General features: G+C 43.4%; 1 protein-coding gene across 1 annotated transcript; it reads right to left on the bottom strand.

Moving 5' to 3' along the window:
- Nucleotides 1-53: 53 nt before the first annotated feature.
- On the bottom strand, nucleotides 54-17,368 carry ACAT2 (acetyl-CoA acetyltransferase 2). The gene is made up of 9 exons (XM_073337828.1): nucleotides 17,169-17,368; nucleotides 14,501-14,635; nucleotides 12,301-12,482; nucleotides 10,528-10,645; nucleotides 9,355-9,498; nucleotides 7,907-8,029; nucleotides 6,275-6,429; nucleotides 1,517-1,627; nucleotides 54-305 (listed from the first exon to the last, which is right to left on the bottom strand). The coding sequence occupies exons 1-9, from the start codon at nucleotides 17,224-17,226 to the stop codon at nucleotides 132-134; spliced, it is 1,200 nt and encodes a 399-aa protein (XP_073193929.1). The 5' UTR covers nucleotides 17,227-17,368; the 3' UTR covers nucleotides 54-131.
- Nucleotides 17,369-19,318: the final 1,950 nt, after the last annotated feature.

The raw sequence follows: 19,318 nt of genomic DNA, 5'->3' as shown, positions 1-19,318 counted from the left end.
ATTAACAACTTCAGTCATAGTTTTTAATAAGTTCACAATTTAGACAAAGTGAATTAAGTTAATACTATAGCTTTATTAGCAAGCTGAAACCACTCTACAGGGTTATACATTAGCAGTGAGAAGAGACTGAACTATGTTAATCTTTCAATGCACATAGCTATTCCCATCCCCCCTCCTATACAAAGAGCAGCAACACCACGTTTTCCAGCTGTTCGTTCCAGTGCATACAGAAGAGTAACAAGAATACGACAACCAGAGGCACCCAGAGGATGACCAAGGGCAACAGCCCCACCTTCAATGTTAACCTGAAAAATAAAGTCAGCCTTATTTGTCTTGTAATAATTAATAAGAAAGAGGCAAGGTAGGTGAGAAGCCAATAAATGAGTCCAACTTGAATTGGTGAAAGGTAAACTTTGGGCCAATAAAAGAGTCCCTCACCTACCTTGTCTCTCACATAACCTGGGACCAACATGGCTCTACCACTACTGCAAATAAGAAATAAACATCCTTCCAATAAATCGAGAGTGCTTAATGACTGGTAGTTCAGGCTTTGTTTCCTGAAACACTTCCATTAGCCCTTCCCTCATTCTTGAGGTATTTTCTGGACATATGTGGCACTACATGAAAGAAAACCATTACTGTCAGGTGTTTAGACCAGTTTGACTACTACAAAACTAGTGAGGACTTTCCTTTTAGTTCCAGCAAACACCATCCTTATACTTAATGGTCTTACTTCACCTCTGACAATGGTTTAGAGTGCCTTCAGTTCTCAAATGATGCCCTGAATTACATCAGTACATCTGTGTATCCAAGTTACCTCTGCAAAGGAAACAGGTCTTCAAACTCAGTTTTTTAGGTGTAGGTACTGATGCTATCTAGAATTACCTAAAGATTTGCACTGAAACTGAGCAGTATGTAGACTATCAGCATAACTGTTACAGGAATTATCCAAACTTTCTAAGATGATAGCATACATCTACTGTAGCAGTAAAGCTCATGAAAGTAAGATTAAGGGCCACTGTATGCTTTAAAAGTAGAGTGGTTCTCAAACTTTTGTACTAGTGACCCCTTATAAATTAAAAACACTTATATATTTAATGCAATTATGAATGCTAGAGGCAAAGCAGAGTTTGAGGGGGAGGCTGACAGCTCACAAACACCTCCCCCCATATAACCACCTCATTGACCCCCTGAGGGGTCCCAACCCCCAGTTTGAGAACCTCAGCTTTAGTACAATGTTTGCTAGAGAACCAGATTCAGTTCACAACAGAGCTAGTTCGCCTGTTAGTGAAGTAAAGACAATTCCCTTACCCCACATCCTCAGCATAATGCCTCTGCTGTCAGTTCAGTCGCTTGTTAAAGCAAAATTATATCTCGGCTGTACATGAGCTTAGTTTGGACAGCATATTCAATACAGGCACTAGGGAAGTATTTAATTCTCTCCTAAAAAAGGAAGAAGAAACTAACCCAAATCATTGCTTTTATAAAGAACTGGGTGTGTTTTCCCATTACATACCTTCTCAGGGTTCAATTTCAGTTCTTTAGCTATTGCTATGGCTAGTGATGCAAAGGCTTCATTAATTTCAAACAAGTCAACTTGCTCCAGCGTCCAACCTGCTTTATCAACCTAGGAGATAATATTTAATATTAACTGAAACGAGACTGGAGTTTAATGGCTTGTGGAGGGCCTTTGTCCCCTCACAACTTACACTGGTTTGTGACTAGAAAGTGTTGTGGCCTAACACTCTTCTGTAACTTGGCTCATTACCTACAAGGTTAGTGATTAATCTAAATGAGGCAAGAGTTACAGAAGAGTTTTCCAATATCCACTATACTTGATTACAAAATGTCACTCTGGGGCAGTTGTGAATGATTTCAGTAGCTCTACAGTAACCCCAGCTGCAAGCTGTTTGCCATAGGGCTCAGAGCCACCTGTGACAGAAGAGACGGAATTGTTGAGCTTCCTCTTCCAAGCTCCATTGGTATTCACTCTTTTCCAGGAATCTACCTGTAAATAGTGCTGTTAATAGAAATATAGCAGCACTAAGGGACATTTTATTTTAAAAAATGCCAGTTTTGACAGCCCTGCACATACTATATCCTGGATATTTGAAAATATTTTCTGCTGATATTTTAAGGGAGAAACAAACTTTACATGGGAAATAATTATATGGCCTGTGGAATGCTGTGAAATGCACAAACTGTTTTTAACTTGTTGGTTCTCTTAGAAGTTATCTTGGGTGTCATAACCACAGTAGGTCCAACATCCAGAAAAAGGGAGTTAAAAACATCCTGTTAAGACAAAAGCTTTTCCAACAGCCTCACTTAATTTCTAAACTCAGGGAAACTTGTTTTTTCCTGCTTCAAGAATCTCAAACTAGGAACAGGCCCTGGTATGTTTTACGGAAGCCCACCTCCCCAGTTTACCTTGCATCACTGTTGAATCTGCTTTGTCAGCAGAAAACATTTGCTGCAGTGGCATTTCAAAACCATTTGTATGCCTGCACCTCCTCGGAGTACACAATCAAGGCTCAGGACCCTATTTTACTAGGTATTGTCTAGACATTAATTAAGAGACTCCCTACTTCAAAGAACTTGCATCTCTTTAGGAACTACTCTGCTACTCCAGGGGTGGCCAAATTTTTTTGGCCCAAAGGCCACACCTGGGAATAGAAATTGTATGGCGGGTCATGAATGCTCACAAAATTGGGGTTGGAACGCGGGAGGGGGTGAGGGCTCCAGAAACGAGGAGTTCAGGGTGTGGGAGGGAGCTCCGAGCTGAGGTGGGCGAGTGGGGTGAGGGCTCCAGCTGGGGGTGTGGGCTCTGGGGTCGGGCTGGGGTTAAGGCGTTTGGGTGCAGCAGGGTGCTCCAGGCTGGGATCAAGGGGTTCAGAGGGCAGGAGGGGAATCAGGGCTGGGTCAGGGGTGCGGGGAGAGGCTGAAGTGTGCAGGTTCCAGGTGGCATTTACCTCAAGCGGCTCCCAGAAGCAGTGGCATGTCCATCCTCTGACTCCTACACGGAGGCGTGGCCAGGTGGCTCTGCGTGCTGCCCCCTCTGCAGGCACCACCCCTGCAGCTCCCACTGGAGCGCTGGAGGGGGGCCATGTTGCTGCTTCCGGAAGCTGCGTGGAGCGGCCCCCGACCCTGCTTCCTGGCTGGAGCTCAAGGGCCAACTTAAAATGGCTGGCGGGCCAGATCTGACTCACAGTTTGCCCACGCTTGTGGTACTGTAATGCTAATGCACGAGTGGCTTACAAGGTCCTCAAGCTGATATATTTACCAACTAGGCATAGTGACAGTTTAAACTTGTAATAATTACAATGAAAGGATCTGGAATGTGCTTGTTTTTCAGAATTTACTGTATGGCTATGAAGTGGTAGAGCCGGTTAACCCCTCAAAGCTGTTCATACACTGACAGTACTTTATTTGTGTTCTTGTTTCCGCAGCTTTAGTTTCCTTTTCCATTAAATATTATGCTTGGAGGGTGGGGTGAGAAAGTCAGACAGTAACAGCCTCCATCGCTCAGTTCTGCAGGTTTCGAAGAGTTGAAATATGGAGTAAGAGGATGGTATACCCCAGATCTATCTACTTTGGAAAATAACAGACTTCACCTTCTGCAGCTCAACATCTCCCAGACACAGTTCTGACAGGGATGGGCTATTCTGCCTCCTGCCTGCACTCTCCAGAGGCAGTTCAAAGCTGTAACACAGCTCACGCTACCTACGCTCCCTTTTCTGGCCTGCTGTTGGATTTTCTGCCCTCAAGTGGTGGATTGCCTTGTGCCTGACTTTTCTTTGCCAACTTATTACACCTGTTTTTACAGGCAGTAGCGTGCAGATTTTCTTCTCCCTCCTGTATCAGTGGAGTGATCTCAGCTACCTGGAGCCAGTATCACAGTGCCTCCCTGCCCCCTTCTCAGGTATGGCAAAGGCATTGTGCAAACACTAAGCTAAATCCAAGCAGTGTTCTGTTTGGAAGGCAGCTTTCAGGCTCTTTGGAAGATGAACTGGGCCCTGCCTGTTCTCATTCAGTCAAACTTTGCACTGCCAGGGCACAGGTCTTTGAGTCAGACAGACATGTTGGGTTCCCACCCTTGCTCCAGGAAGCCACGGCACACAGAAAAGCCTGACCTGGAGATGCAGAATGGGGAGAGACTCCAAGCATGAGTTCAGCCACCCAGCTCAGGGTGAGTCCCAGGACAGAAAGAAAAACCCTCAAGGGGCACCAGGTCCTTGTCTCCTCCCAGCCCCAAAGTCTTAAAATGGGTCCTAAGTTCCAGAGGGAGAAAAGCAAGATTCATGCTCAGCTCCTTCCCAGCTCAAGTCGGGGAATTCCAACAATGAAGCCCCATCCCCCAAGCAAGGGGAGGCCATTAAGGGAGAGAGATCCAGAGAGCTCTGCGTAAAGTAAGATGCAAAACGCCAGAGATGAGCAGCGACACCTACAAAGTGGGCCAAAAAGTTCAAAAAGGAAAAGAAAAGGTTTAAAAAAAACCTGAGTCCTCTGACTCAAACACCTCCTAGATGGATCCAGCTATGCACTGTTGAGGCAAACCAGGCTCTACCAAACCAAGTGCTCCTGTTCCAGATGTATCACGGTGCACTCCAAAAGACCTACTGCAACTGCAAAGAAAGGGCTTCTGCTTCCACTACAGAAATCTGCAAGGTAGCAACATGCCCATCAATTAAAACTTTCATCAGATGTTATGAAATGGACTTTCTCCAGTAATGGCATTGCCATTTTGGGAAGTTAACCCTGACGGGTCTTTCTCATAGCATTCTGTTTTTCTCAAGCCTCCCTACTTCTGTTCACTACTTCCCATATGTATCCAACCTGTGGAAGATGCCGAGCTGCACAATGTTACATTTCTCACCTGATTATTTCCTTTCTGCTAGCAGTGTCTCCCACAATTCTACCCTCCCTGGGTGGCTTCCTAGCCAAGGGACAGTATTTAATTTTGAAAACTATGCTTATTGGCTGTAATCTACTGTACATCAGTTACTGGCTTTGAAGTCATTGTTACCAATCGTACTCAAGTTTTTACACAGCTTTGGAATGAATCATCTGGCAACAGCCCAGGAAAGGGGGCATGGCTAGCACACGCTCTGCTACAGCTTTGAACTGTCTTAATATATTACTTCATCCACCTTGTCTCTCTAATATCCTGGGACCAACATGGCTACAACCACTATATAACTAGGGAGGCTAACAGCATTTTGGGGTGTATAAGTAGGGGTACTGCCAGCAGATCGAGGGACGTGATCGTTCCCGTCCATTCAACATTGGTGAGGCCTCATCTGGAGTACTGTGTCCAGTTTTGGGCCCCACACTACAAGAACGATGTGGAAAAATTGGAAAACATCCAGCAGAGGGCAACAAAAATGATTAGGGGACTGGAACACATGACTTATGAGGAGAGACTGAGGGAACTGGGATTGTTTAGTCTGCAGAAGAGAAGAACAAGGGGGGATTTGATAGCTGCTTTCAACTACCTAAAAGGGGGTTCCAAAGAGGATGGCTCTAGATTGTTCTCAGTGGTAGCAGATGACAGAACAAGGAGTAATGGTCTCAAGTTGCAGTGGGGGAGGGTTAGGTTGGATATTAGGAAAAAAAATTTCACTAGGAGGATGGTGAAGCACTGGAATGCGTTACCTAGGGAGGTGGTGGAATCGCCTTCCTTTGAGGTTTTTAAGGTCAGGCTTGACAAAGCCCTGGCTGGGATGATTTAGTTGGGGATTGGTCCTGCTTTGAGCAGAGGGTTGGAATAGATGACCTCCTGAGGTCCCTTCCAACCCTGATATTCTATGAACTATATATATAATGATTGTGGGACACACTTCTAGCAGAAAGGAAATCATCAGGAAAGAAATTTACCTTTCCTGATATTTCTAAGAGGTTTTTTGTTTTCAAAAAGGCCATAAACCCAATTAAAGAGAACTTTGTTGTTCACCTTTAGAAGAGTTACTGTTAAGTTACAGCTTTGTGTATGACAATTTGGGAGGCATTCCATGAACTAGGCTCATTTCTACTTTTGACCCATTTATAAATTTCTCTGAAAATAACAATACAGATACTAGCCCTAGCAAAAAAGAATCAAAGCTTCACATGTCCTGCCTTTTGAAATCTTGTTTGTCATGGTCTCCATTATAGAATTGTTTGGTGCTACATTTTTGGCATTTCTTTGAGAAAAACTAAGATCTGGACAGTCAAAGGGAGACTTGTCTTAAACAAGTATTTCAAAGTGATCAGTAATTTTTCTTCTGATATTACTTACAGCTTTCTTTATTGCAGAGACAGGTCCTACTCCCATGATGGAAGGGTCTAAACCCACTTGAGCCCAAGACACAATTTGTGCTAAAGGAGTAAGACCTCTTCTAGCAGCTTCCGACTCCTTCATAAGAATTACAGCTGCAGCCCCATCATTCACACCTGCAGAACAGTGAACAATTGCTTTCAGTTTATTATTTTCAAACACCTAAAACTGTGATTGTGTTAGACTCTTCACAGGAAGCAGATGATGGGTCCCTCTCCTAAAGAGTTAGTCTAAATTATAGGTTTGACAAGCAAGACAGTACACAGGCTATAGATATCGAGGCTGGTGTAAGTCAGTGTAGCTCCACTGGTTTTGGTGGAGATATGACAGTTTACATCAGCAGGCTAAAGGTTACTCAGATTAGGTGCATACACACTTAGGTTGTGGGGGAAGTTATGTGATGTGTACTTTCTGTAAGTGATGCTGTGGAATCAAGGTTTTAATGAAAGAGTGGAAAGGAAAGGGTGGCAGCTGTGCTGAACAGATTTTGGAAGGACATGGTAAACATAAGAGGCAGCATGGAAGACCACTGGGGTCCACTAGAGGGTCTGAAGAGGAATTCATTTTACATTTTTTGAAGTAGAAATACTAAGGTGTGGTGGGGGGTGCCCCACCCCCAAGCCAGATTGGGCTGCGCAGATGGACAGCCAATCAGGGAGGGCCTGTTAGAGAACCAATCAGGGCCAGGCTAGGCCCTACATAGAGGCTGCTCAGGCAAGAGGCAGGCAGTCTCTCCCAGACCTTTAAGGGAGAAGATCTGTCTCCTGAGTGAAGGAGACCAGCACGGGGGGGGGGCTGAAGGGGAAGTGGCCCAGGGAGGAGAGGTGGACAAGAGGAGTGAAGGATGGCAGGGAGGCTGCTGCCAGAGGGTCCTTGGGCTGGGACCCAGAGTAGAGGGCGGTCCTGGGTTCCCCCTCTTGTACTACACCTGGCCGTTAGAAGTGGCAATAGTGGACTGCGCCTGACCTGACAGAAGGGGTTAGACTTTGGGGATGTGGCTGGGGTGAAGAGAAAACACTTGGACTAGGGGGCACTGCTGGGGGGCAGTGTTCTGAGGAGGATGCTGTGAGAAGGGAGCAACGTGGTCCGGATGCCAACAGAGGGTGAGAGATGGATGGGACACCACCAGTGGAGGGCGCTCCACATGGACTGAGCTAATTCCCAGAGTTACCAACTGGAGGCACTGCATTGGTGAGTCCAAACCACATCACACAAGGTAAGGAAATGAAAAAAGGAGGAATACAGAAATTATCTAAATACAGTTAGACTAAGAAATAGAGGGATGGGGGACTAGGGAATGTGGACCCTGCTGAGATGTGTCAGTAATAAAAGCACCTCTGACTTCATGTCATGACGGGGTGTTGCAGGTTGAATTCTGGCATTGATGCAAAAATCAAGTCTCCGCTGCACAACATCTCACAAAAGCAATATTTAGGGGAAAAAGCACACACGCATATGCAAGTTCTTACATGTGCACTTGAACTCAATGCTGTATTTCCTTGTACAATAGTAAACACTGTAGATGTTGCAAACAAAATCCTGAGCTGCTTGCAATTGCTGGTCTGTGGCATTTTGTTTTACCCATCTACAAACCTGAGGCATTAGCTGCAGTTACTGTCCCAGTTCCATCGGTCAGAAAGCAAGGCTTTAACTTTGCTACTGTTTCCAAGGTGCTTCCATGGCGAGGATGCTCATCTGTTTTAACTTCTACAAGACCTGCAAAATGGTCAGACATGAACTTGAGATAAATTCTATGCAATTTTGCACTTGTAAAAGGGTTCTAAATGGAGAAAAATAGCCTCTAGAATAAAGACTACAGAGAGTAACTTCTAAGTAGTGACCACTCAGGAATATATTACACGTAACTGGGGAGGGAAGGAAGGGATGTATTTAATTTTTCCAGTTCATAGCTGTTAGGGTTATAACAATAATACACAAGAACTTCAAGTTAGCCCCATAATCTCCTATTCCTTTAGAGGCTTAACTCCTTCCAGGTGCTGGTAGCAGTATGTATGGCTACTTTACATCTGAGCTTTTGGAAACAAGCCCCAATGGCTAAATTTGCCTGCCTGTTCAAAAGCAATTCTCCTATCTGCTATTCCCCAACCATTCCTCTGCTAGGAAGGCTCTTTTGGGAATGGATACTTATCGGGCTCTTATTTGAGAGAGTCAAGTCACAATATTATCCAGAAGCCTTCCCTGGTTCAGCTTGGGTTTTTTCTTCCTCCGTTAACTACACGGTCAGTAAAAGATCACATATGATGCCATTAAGCTAACTCCAAAGCTATTTGACCAAGTCCATTAAGAGCAAAGAAAAGCTATTGGAGTTCTTCAACAGACTAATGAATCTAGGGAGTGAGTTTAGCACAAAAGATGTGGAACTCTCTCCACTCCCCACCCAAAAGTGGATCCTGGAATCACTCCACTATCAAAGGGCCTACCTATACAAAGAAAGGCACCCCAAGACTTTAAATTTAAAAAAAAACAAAAAAAAAAACTGACAGACAAGATTAAGAAGCTGGCAGGCTTTGAAAAAATCTATAAGCTACTGAGTATAACAGAATGACTCTCTAGGTTATTTTCACTATGTCTTTCACCAGTGAGGGAGGTTTATGCACCAAATATCATGGTGAGCTTGAACATGTTTTAAACTTAGCATAATATGGGTCTAACGTAACTCAGGACCTGATTCTACAGCTGGCTACATGTGGGCAGGAGCACCATTGAAGTCGGGTCCACCTACAAAGAAGGGGTGGTAGGATCAGTAACATAACTATATTTCATATACTTGCTGAGTTACATTTGGAAATTCTGAAACAACATCAGTGTTCTTCCACCTTCTCTCTCTTTTTAGGGAAAAAAATAGGGGAAGCCTTACCCATTGTTAAAGATTGAAAAGAGGAGCCCTCCTGCCTGTAAAATAGGCTTTTCCACAAAGACACCATTCATTAAATAAATAAATAAAAACTGGCATTGGAATATCTGGTACTGACTATCCATTATAATTAATTACACACACACACACACACACACACCCCTACCTTTCCTAGAAGGCACAAGGACAGAAACAATCTCTTTATCAAAGTAGCCAGCTTTCTGTGCACCCTCTGCCTTTTTCTGTGACTGTACAGCAAGTTGGTCTTGTTCCCTTCTGCTAACTTGCCATTGCTTTGCCACATTTTCAGCTGAAACAAAGCAAAAATACCAGTTTGAAGAAAAAATTCAATCATTTACTCTTAACCGCAAGTTTGCTAGGTCTTAAGTTAAAATTCCAGCATGCCAATCAGACAATGTTTGCTGGTAGTAGCCTGTAGGTTAAGCTTACAGAACAGTGTTCGTTCTGAGCTCCTGTTTTCACTCATGACTTTCTGCTACATTCACTTTTTGGGGCTGAACATTTCCATATTTGATCTCCATCCAGAATTGCTTTAAAGAGTTTTTTGAGCAAGCAAAATCAAGTATTCATTATTGCTCTGGACAGTTGTGTTCAAATATCTCTGCAGCAATTGTATATTGGAAAGACTGTACTGTAGATACACTAACCTCATAAAATCAGAGGTTGAAGACTCATTACCCCTTCCAGTGCAGAACTGTTTCCTACACATTCATACATGTTCTCCAGTATTCTGTCCTTGCACTTAAAAGTTTGGGGAAAAGCAATTTAAAATTTGAATTTGCAGAGATTAATTTCAGATAATTCTTTGCAACAGATATCACTATCTGATGTACAGTATTATGGGACAAAATGCTGAAGACAGAAATAGATAAGGCAGACCAAAAAAAAATTCCCCCCTCTTCCCCCCCAACTGACTGTTAGCTCAGATAGTATCCTTTCCAAGTCAATTTTGTAATATGGTAACACGCAAAAGGGAAAATCAATGTGAACTTGTAGATATAGTCAATTTCTTAACTTCTATTGCCTTGACGTATATTTGAATCGCACTTTAAAGTTTCCAGAATCTGTTTATACTGCACTCCCACCCCCTTGCTAATTTACAATTAACTTTTCAGAACTAGAGTAAATGGTGGATTCTCTGTAACTTTAAGTCTTTAAATCAAGATTTAAAGACTTCTGTAGTAAGCCCATAACCTCTAGCTGAGTTACTGGAGTGGCTGTATGAGGTTCTGTGGCCTGTAATGTGCAGAAGGGCACATTATCTAATCATGATGATCCCTTCTGACCTTAAAGTCTGAGTCTAACTGCTACTACTTACCTGTTATACCCATGTGATACTGGCAAAATGCATCTGTAAGACCATCACAGATAATACTGTCCTGCAATGAGGCCTCCCCCATTTTCACTCCAGCTCGCATATGAACTAAGTGAGGAGCCTGTAGATAAGATATTTTGAGAGAAATGTAGAAGTCTCAATGGTACGGTTAGTTCTTCCCAGCAAAGCCCCATCTCCCATCCAATCCCTTCATCAAAAAGTCTGACTTTGATCTGATGGCCAAAAGGAATCCTCTCCAGCTTAATGAATAAAAGGCCTGCAGAATAACCAGCAGACAAGGGGCCACCCATTAGTTTTGGGTTATTTCCAACCATCAAGTGAACTCTCTCATTCCAAGGTTTTCAATCTGAAAGTGAGCCAGCAGAAGGCACTGGGTGGCCCAGCCAACACCTACCCTTGGAGAACAGACAGTTCACATATGAGGAAAAGTAGTCTTCAGATTACTCCTGCACCTGGGCCTCCTGCAGAGCAAGCAGCAATACTGCCTTTGCCTGTCTTGCTGGGAGTAAACCACTCACTGTCAGGGTGATGGAGGGAAATTAATAGGCTTGAATTAAAACAATGTAATCAGTCTTGTCTCCAAGGTTTCCATTCCCTCTATTTAAGCCAGATGTTGCATTTATAACTATTGCCAACTAAAAACATTTAGAAATTTAAGACACTGTAAATTCTGATGAAATTGCTTATTTCTCCATGTCCGTGCTCTGGGGATGAATTTAGAAAGTTCTTAATCTGTTTTCTTATCACTCCAAATACATCCCCACCACCAAAAACTATTTGTCAGTATCTACCATCCTAAATAGCGAAGTTAAAAAAGAAAAAAGGTTGTCAAGAAGTCTAGTTTCAGTTCAGAAGGATTCATTCTGATCAATCGGGGTTCATATCAGCATTAGTTTAATTTCTACTCAGTAAGATTCCAGATGGTCCCATTTAAGTCATATTACTCAGGTGAGTAAGAGTTGCAGGACTGGGCCCTAAGGATCTGATCTACAGCCCAACAAAATCAGTGAAAAGATTCCCATTGATTACAATGGGCTTTGGATTGGGCCTTAAGTGAATCTCCCTTTGAATTTCCTCTTGCTAGATTTTAAGCAGGAACACTCAATAGATACATCAATAGCGTACACAATATTTTCATATCCCATGCAGTCTCATAACACAGTCAGATCTATAATACTAAAATTCCTAAATCACATTTTGAATTTCAGTAAAGGGTTAATCCAAGTTAGGGACCACTACAACTATATTCTGACTTTCATTTTATATCATTCATTATATATGAACGCTTAATAGATTTCATCTAGAAATAGTCTCACTAGAGGAGAAAAAGGTTGCTCAAATGGAAAGTTGGATACTAATGAAGGTGAAGAAATCCATGACAGTTTTGAAATTTCAAAAGAAGAATTTAAAGACAACTCTGCCTCAACCACTAAAGAGGTATTGGTTAGTGGAAGAGGACAAACGCAACAGATCTATTAAAGAGAAGTCTACAAAAGTAGTAACTTTTTAAACTAAGTTTAGGCTGCAATGGAAAAACAAAAATCTCAAACAAAAAAAGGACAACAAATACATAGACCAATTCCACAGTTACTCACTTGCAACTCCAACTGAGCTCATTAAGAGTTCCAGGTGCCCAAAAAACAAAGGAACAATCCAAAACATTTTCCTACCAGATTATTCAAGTTTTAAAATCCAATAGTAAACCTGAAGTCACGAGTAACCCTTTGTTATTGCCAAAAGGGACTATAGCCTCACCTTGCTCATGCTTTCCATGCCTCCTGCCACCACAATGCTGGAATCTCCTGTCAATATGGACTGAGCCCCCAAACATATTGCTTTCAGGCCTGAGCCACATATCATCTGACAGCCCCAAGATGGTACAGCATATGGGATTCCTGCACCAACACTGGCCTGTCGTACAGGATTCTGACCAGCACCTGCAAGAATTACAGATCTGAACAAGTGCAGAGTGGGGGAGGGATAGCTCAGTAGTTTGAGCATTGGCCTGCTAAACCCAGGGTTGTGAGCTCAATCCTTGAGGGGGCCATTTAGGGATCTGGGGCAAAAATAAGGGACAGTACTGGGTCCTGCTGTGAAGGCAGGAGACTGGACTCTGACCTTTCAAGGTCCCTTCCAGCTCTGAGATAGCTTACTTACCTCTGTTTAATATGGAGATAGGTCTAACATATACATTCTGCTACTCATGAAGTGACAGCCAGATTTCCCCCCACATTTTAGAGTTCATTCCCAGTGATGAATGGCAGTTAAGAGGGGTTATCTAAGCTTCTACTGGGTGAGAGGAAAAAAATTACAAGGGCATTTGTTTGCAAATGGAATAACTCATGGGAGTTCTCCTGCTTTCTGACACCAGAGTGTCTTGCTCACATGACTTTCCTGGTTAGAAATGAAGAGCACCCTTCCAAGTGGGACTCTGTAGTTGCCTAAAGTAATTTCTCAGCTAAGGTTTGTGCGTGGGGGGTGTGTGGTTTTTTTTTTTTTTTTTAAAAAGAACCCTCACACACAGCTTAATTTTGAGTGATAGCACATCCATCACAACATGCTTTAGGGATTTGTTGCAATCTCCTCCCATGCCCTGGTGTTGTGATTCCCTTTGAAGAACTCACAGCAGAGCAGACAGAAAACCAACTCTATTCTACAGTGTGCTGCTGCGGTCTTTGTCAGAGGGCTTTACCTGCACTACAGGCACAAGAGTCAGGGGAACCAGTTGCCGTTTATAACAGACAGGACCTTTCCCATATTCATATTAATATGTAATGTAATTCCCATGTTTGTATGTAATATCACTGTATTAATCTTTGGATATGACCGTTTTATTTGCTATTTGTAGTAAAGACCAGTAAAAGATTTGCAAAAATAGATATTTCCCCAATTTGCTGTAAATTCATATTTACAATCCTGCTTTCCATTGGTTACAAATTTCAAGCAAATGTGACTTGACTAAACTAGTACTTTTCTGAAACTAAACAGACATTGGTCATTTTATTACTAGATCAAACTTCTTGGATATTCTACACAACAGTTAAGAATGACCAAATATTACCCTATACCCCTTAGGAAATGGATAAAGCTCAAGCATATAGCAAGAGTCATAAAAGCTTTCATTCTGTAACCTCTGACAGAACTGAAGTATTGCATATTACAGAAAACATTCTTCAACTCCATGTCTCCAGGCCAAAGCAGTGCCTGCTCTTTTGTATAGAAGCCACTAGTAAAAAGAGTGGGCACACCCTTCATTTAATTACATAATCTAGGAGGCAAAGAATTGAGTTCTAGTTTAAAATATACCAATAAAGGCATGTGCATTAGTATTTATATTTCAAATAACCCAAAGCCATGTAATGTTCTAGTTAAGAAGCCATTAAAGTGGTCGTCTTCTTTAACAGCTGCATTTCCATCATATCAAAATAAACTGAGGTTTCTCTTTATGGGGTCTTAACACAAGGATTATTTCCACAGCTTCACAAGTGTATATACTGCATTACAGATAGATACAATACAGCTCTTTGCCCTGAGGACTTTCCAGTTAAAGTCAGACTTAACATGGCAAGCAATGATTAAGGAGAGACAAGGGAGACATGAGAGGAGGCTGGTTACAACAGTGAAAGATCAGTCTGTGGTTAGTGTTACGTACCCACTTTGTTAGTTCCTCTTTGGATTAAAAGAAAATAAGTTAGATATCTATATGGCTTTATGCAGTGTCCAGAATGAAGGTTGGGGTTTAAGTCAGGATCTGCTTTCTTCAGTCCTTAAATACCAACAATGTTAATATTCTTAAAATGAAATTTTAAAATATCAACATTTCAATGGAACAGTAAAATAGGGACTTGATATTTGATGGGATTTGTTCTCTGCTATAAAATCATAGTCTCTCATAGTAAAACTAAAGGAAAAAACTTTTATTTCCAATTGTTTGAGAAAGGAATTTAAAAAATACCTGCTGTCAAGACTTGTCCAAATATAACCTCAGACACTTCTTCCGGATTGACATTTGCCCTCTTCAATACTTCTTTAATGACAATAGAGCCCAGCTCATGGGCATGCATTGTGGACAAGGCACCATTAAAGGAACCTACATAAAAAACCAAACAATTAGATTTTTATGTCAGTGTCATCTTTTTTTTTTAAACCTCATGACTCCAAAAAAGATTCTGAGGAAAATATTGCCCAAGATTTCACTTCTCGACTTGAGAGAGAATAAATTAGTTTTTGCCTTTAGGATTCATTTTGCTCCTTCTCACTTCAGTCAATGAAGGAGGAAAAGAACACAGGAAATAAAACATCTGGTTTACAATGATCAGAGCAGCACAACAAAGAACAGAAGGAACTCAAGGGTGATATTCAACAACTAGTACCATTATCTGATCTAGTCTACTCTACATTTTAAGACACCATACATCAGCAGAATATCTGAATTATTTACCTGAAAAAGGGCCTTTCTAAACCCATGTTTAGTTCTGCCTAGTGTTATTTAGAAATACTATAGTGCTGTGGTGTGTCAAAGTCTATCATGCCTTTCTTTTGGTTAATTCTTTGAGGGGGAGCTGAAGTTGTGGGGGAAAGTATCATTTCAAATGAATACTATGTTTTGGGGGGGGGGAAGGAGGGAATACAATTTCTAGACTGGGGGGTGGGGAGGGAGTGTCCTGGGATCACCATGTGATCCAGCCACAAATTTTGTAGGCAGCTTAAAATGTAATTATATGACCTAAATATCAGCAAACCATAAAATACTCTACCAGGTTACCATTCCTTACTGCAAAAAGAAAAGGAGTACTATTTGTTAGCCCCTAAGGTGCCACAAGTACTCCTTTTCTTTTTGCAGATACAGACTAACATGGCTGCTACGCTGTGTCCTTAGAATCTCCTACACATATACCCCAACTAGTTCTATTTAGGGATCGCAGTCTACTTTGTTTATAATATTTTTCTCTCTCTCAAAAAAGGAGATGGCGGGGGGGAGGAATCATTAGACGTTTACAGTTTACATTCTATTTGGAAAAAATCTTTAATCCACCCAGGACAGGAAGGAGAAGTGGCTGGTATACACATTTTTGTTTTTTTTTATTATTCTGTCCAATATAGATTAGTTTTGAATTCATTAGCCACACTTGTATCACCTCTCCCATCAGTACCGTGGAGGGGAAAGAATGTTCCCTCAAAAAACTACTTATTAACAATATAATGGTGCAGGAGTCAGAGAACACAAGATAAAATCATCAAATATTTATGGAGTAGTGGTCAAGGATATTCTAGACAGACTGGACACACTTTATCCCAGTTTACCAATACCTTAAACAAATGGCTATGGGTAACCTAACATTCTAAGATTAGCCTAGAACAAGCATAATAAAACACTCCAAGAAAACAGATCTTACCAAGAGGATAAAGGTCAAGTCACCTATCCCCACCCACATGTGCCCCTGACACTGCCTCCTTCACAGGAGGCATTTCATTGAAATGAGAAAGCCCTTGTTCTTCTTTGTAAGTGTTTTCGTTTATACCTCTCAACGTACCAGCCAGTATTTATATGCATGCTACCCACATCCTTGAAGCTTTGCATCATGTTTACCTTACAGGCCTTCCCCCTACAGAAAGTGCTGGCCTCAGGCCGAACGAAGAGGGATTGTTTGCTTTCTCTTTAATAAAAAGAAAAGGAGGACTCGTGGCACCTTAGAGACTAACCAAAACTAAGGTGCCCCAAGTCCTCCTTTTCTTTTTGCGAATACAGACTAACACGGCTGCTACTCTGAAACCTCTCTCTTTAATGCAAACCACACCCTAAACAAAAGGAACCTGAATGAACACATCAGCTCCTCCTCCTCGGACTCCCTGAAGCTACTGAATGAGAGGCGTCGCAGCGCCTCGGGCCGCAGCTTATGGTTCTACCGTGCGCAACCCACTCGGAGCAAGAGCAACCCTCGAGGAGGCCGGCTAAGCGAGCGCCAAACCGCCTCACAGAGTGGCTCCATCGCTTCTGCCCAATCCGTGCGAGGCAGGCGCAGGGCCTGGGTGGAGTCTCCCTGCGCCCACAGCGATGGCCCGACGCCGCTGCAAGCAGGGCCGGCTCTAGGGAAGCTGGTGCCGGGGCGGCACTCCGGGTTTTTTTTATTTTGTTTTTCGTTTTCCCTTCCTCGGCGGCAGCTTTTTCATCTCTTCTTCTTCGCCCCCCGCCTTCGCTGCTTGGGGCGGCAAAAAAGGCAGAGCCGGCCCTGGCTGCAAGGAGGGGAGCGAGCCAATCAGCAGCCGCACCAGCAGCCTTCTCCCCCAGCCCCATTCACAGAAAGAATAGGCGCGCAATATCCTTTGCTACTCTAGCACCCTCCGTGTCGAAGGCTGCCCAAGCACCCTGGAACCTAGGGGCAGCGCGTGCCTGGAGTGCCCCAGAAACACACCCAACCTGGCTGGTGGGAGCGGGCAACAAAGCCGCACAGCACGCATCCGCCCACCCAAACAGTGCAGAAAGAGGAGCCCCCCCCCCGCGCGCGCAATCACACGCGCGCGCAAGAGCACGCGGGGGGCCCCGCTGCCATCCGCAGCCACTGGCTCAACGCCCCACCTCCCCCGCCGCCAGCCGCTGCAGGGCGCACCACGGGGCCGCTTACCAACGGGGGTTCTTGCAGCGGAAACAAGCACCACCGCTTCCGAGCCTTGCGCGCTCATGCTGGCGACAGCCGGACTCCCAGCCCCGCTCGCGCCCCCGCGGCTGGCCCGCCCGGCTCCGAGACTGATCTCCCAGTTTCTCTCTCTCCCTCCCAACCACCTTCGGCAGGGAGGCGCTCGCCTCGGGAAGCAGGCGCATCACATGACAGACGCGGGGGAGGAGCGTTGCCGGTGGACAGGCCACGTGACCTTCTCCCTTGTTTTTCCAAAGGGAGGCTGAGTTGCCCTAGGGCAGGGGGGGCCCAGTTCATGGCCTCCTAAGGCAGGGCCAGTCTGCACCACAGATAAAACTGACTTAGGGAGCCTCCTGATTGCTGACGCCATCCTTAAAAGCTGTAGCGTGGGCTGGACCTATTTGGATTGCAGACAGCACTTCAGCCTTGCTACCAGGGACACAATCCTGTTCCATCTATGCTACAGTTATATACAGTTAAATATAACACTGGCGTGATTATATTTAAGTGTAACATAGGCCCACACATGCCATATTGGCAACTCCAGTATTAATAATCAGGAGTCAGGCCCCCAAAAGGGAGGAGATTGGCTTAAAAATCATGAGATTTAAACAAAAATACTAAATGGTGGTTTCTTTTGTCTACTATTTTTTTCAGCTTTTAGGGTTCACATTTTCAAGCTTTTCTCCACAACCATAAAGGCTTTAGGCTTTTTTTTTTCTCCTCAGTGAAAGCTGACCTTCTCATATAATCACTTGATGCTTGGGGCTGAGACAAAACACCAAAGAAAAACACCAAATATCATGAAATTTGTAATAAAAAGACACAGTTTAGGATGCAATTCTGTCTGCGTCCATGCCAGCACTGTACTATATCATTGCAGTTGTACTGGCTTTTGGGTACTAATCCCCCTGTTCCTGGAAACACTCCCTGAAGTAGTGGCCTCTGGGAGATTTAGAATGACCTCCTGGGAGCACAGGGAATTGTAAGGAAAAAGAGGTAACATTCTCCTAATTTGAAGGGCCACTCCAATAAGCTTCCAGGCACTAGTATAATTTCCAAGTCTTTTTTTCAAAACAGTGGCTAAAGTAAATACTCAAAGATCCACAAAGGTATTTAGGCCCCTAACATTCACTGAAATTACTGTGAAATCTGATTCCACTCTGAAATCAGTGGACGTTAGAAGCCTAAATACCTTTGAGGATCTGGGCTTTGGTTCTCACTCTTTGCTCAGCAGAGAATATTTTTGCTATATCTTTTGAAAAGTAATTGTGAGGCACTGGGGGCAGCTTTGGCAAGATGGCTGAGTGTGTTCTAGCAATGTCTGTTGACGGCCACAGACCAATCATATGTCTACACTGCAAAATTATGTCGACCTAAGTTACAGCGATGTACAGCCACCGCAGTAATTAAATGGCTTTTGTATGTCCACACTATGCTTCTTGTGTCAGTGGTGTGCATCCTCACCAGAAGCACTTGCTCCGATTTAACTGTCAACGTGGGACATTGTGGGATGGCTTCTGAAAGGCAGCAACAGTAGATGTAAGCAACGCAGTGTCTACTCTGAGTCAACCTAACTACATCAACATTGACTCTATGCCTCTCATGGAGGTGGAGTTATTAAGTCAATGTAGTGGGTGAGTTATCAGCAGGAGCAACATTTTAGTGTAGACGCTCACAGAGTTAGGTCAACGTAAGGCAACTTACATCAACTTATCTCTGTAGTGTAGACCAGGCCCAGATAGTTAGCAGTTGTTGCTGTAATGTCATGCACAACTACCTAAGGAGGAGTTTTCTCCATGTACTATTTGAGGATGATGTTCACTAGGGGGAGTGCCACTTTTGATCCTGGACTACAACCCCAGACTAGCAGGACCAGGGTGTTGTCAAGATCTGGGACAAGCAATCGTAAATGCATAACTTCAAAATAAGAAATGACAATTTTTTATGCCTCTGGTGATGTTGCAAGACCAGACCACAAGGTTGAGGAAAAGAGTGGCCAGTTGCCCTGTCGAAGCTGCCTGCTCAAATATTTATTGGTCAGCTGAGTGGGTACCAGTTTGGGACTGAAGTCTCCAGTGGGTGCTGTTATTGTGGCTGTGTGCACAGCTGTTCATCTTACGTTGCAGGTACTTATG

This window comes from Lepidochelys kempii, chromosome 3 (genome assembly GCF_965140285.1).
Source record: "Lepidochelys kempii isolate rLepKem1 chromosome 3, rLepKem1.hap1, whole genome shotgun sequence".
NCBI classification, from domain to species: Eukaryota; Metazoa; Chordata; order Testudines; family Cheloniidae; genus Lepidochelys; species Lepidochelys kempii.
This window is presented reverse-complemented; position numbering and strand designations above follow the sequence as displayed.

Excerpts from the sequence above, each read along its gene's own strand:
- ACAT2 (XM_073337828.1), bottom strand. The coding sequence starts at position 17,226 with ATGAGCGCGCAAGGCTCGGAAGCGGTGGTGCTTGTTTCCGCTGCAAGA. Across the intron at positions 14,636-17,168 it reads CGCTGCAAGAACCCCCGTTG|GTTCCTTTAATGGTGCCTTG; the intron begins GTAAGCGGCCCC and ends TTTTTTATGTAG. Across the intron at positions 306-1,516 it reads TGAAATTGAACCCTGAGAAG|GTTAACATTGAAGGTGGGGC; the intron begins GTATGTAATGGG and ends TTTATTTTTCAG.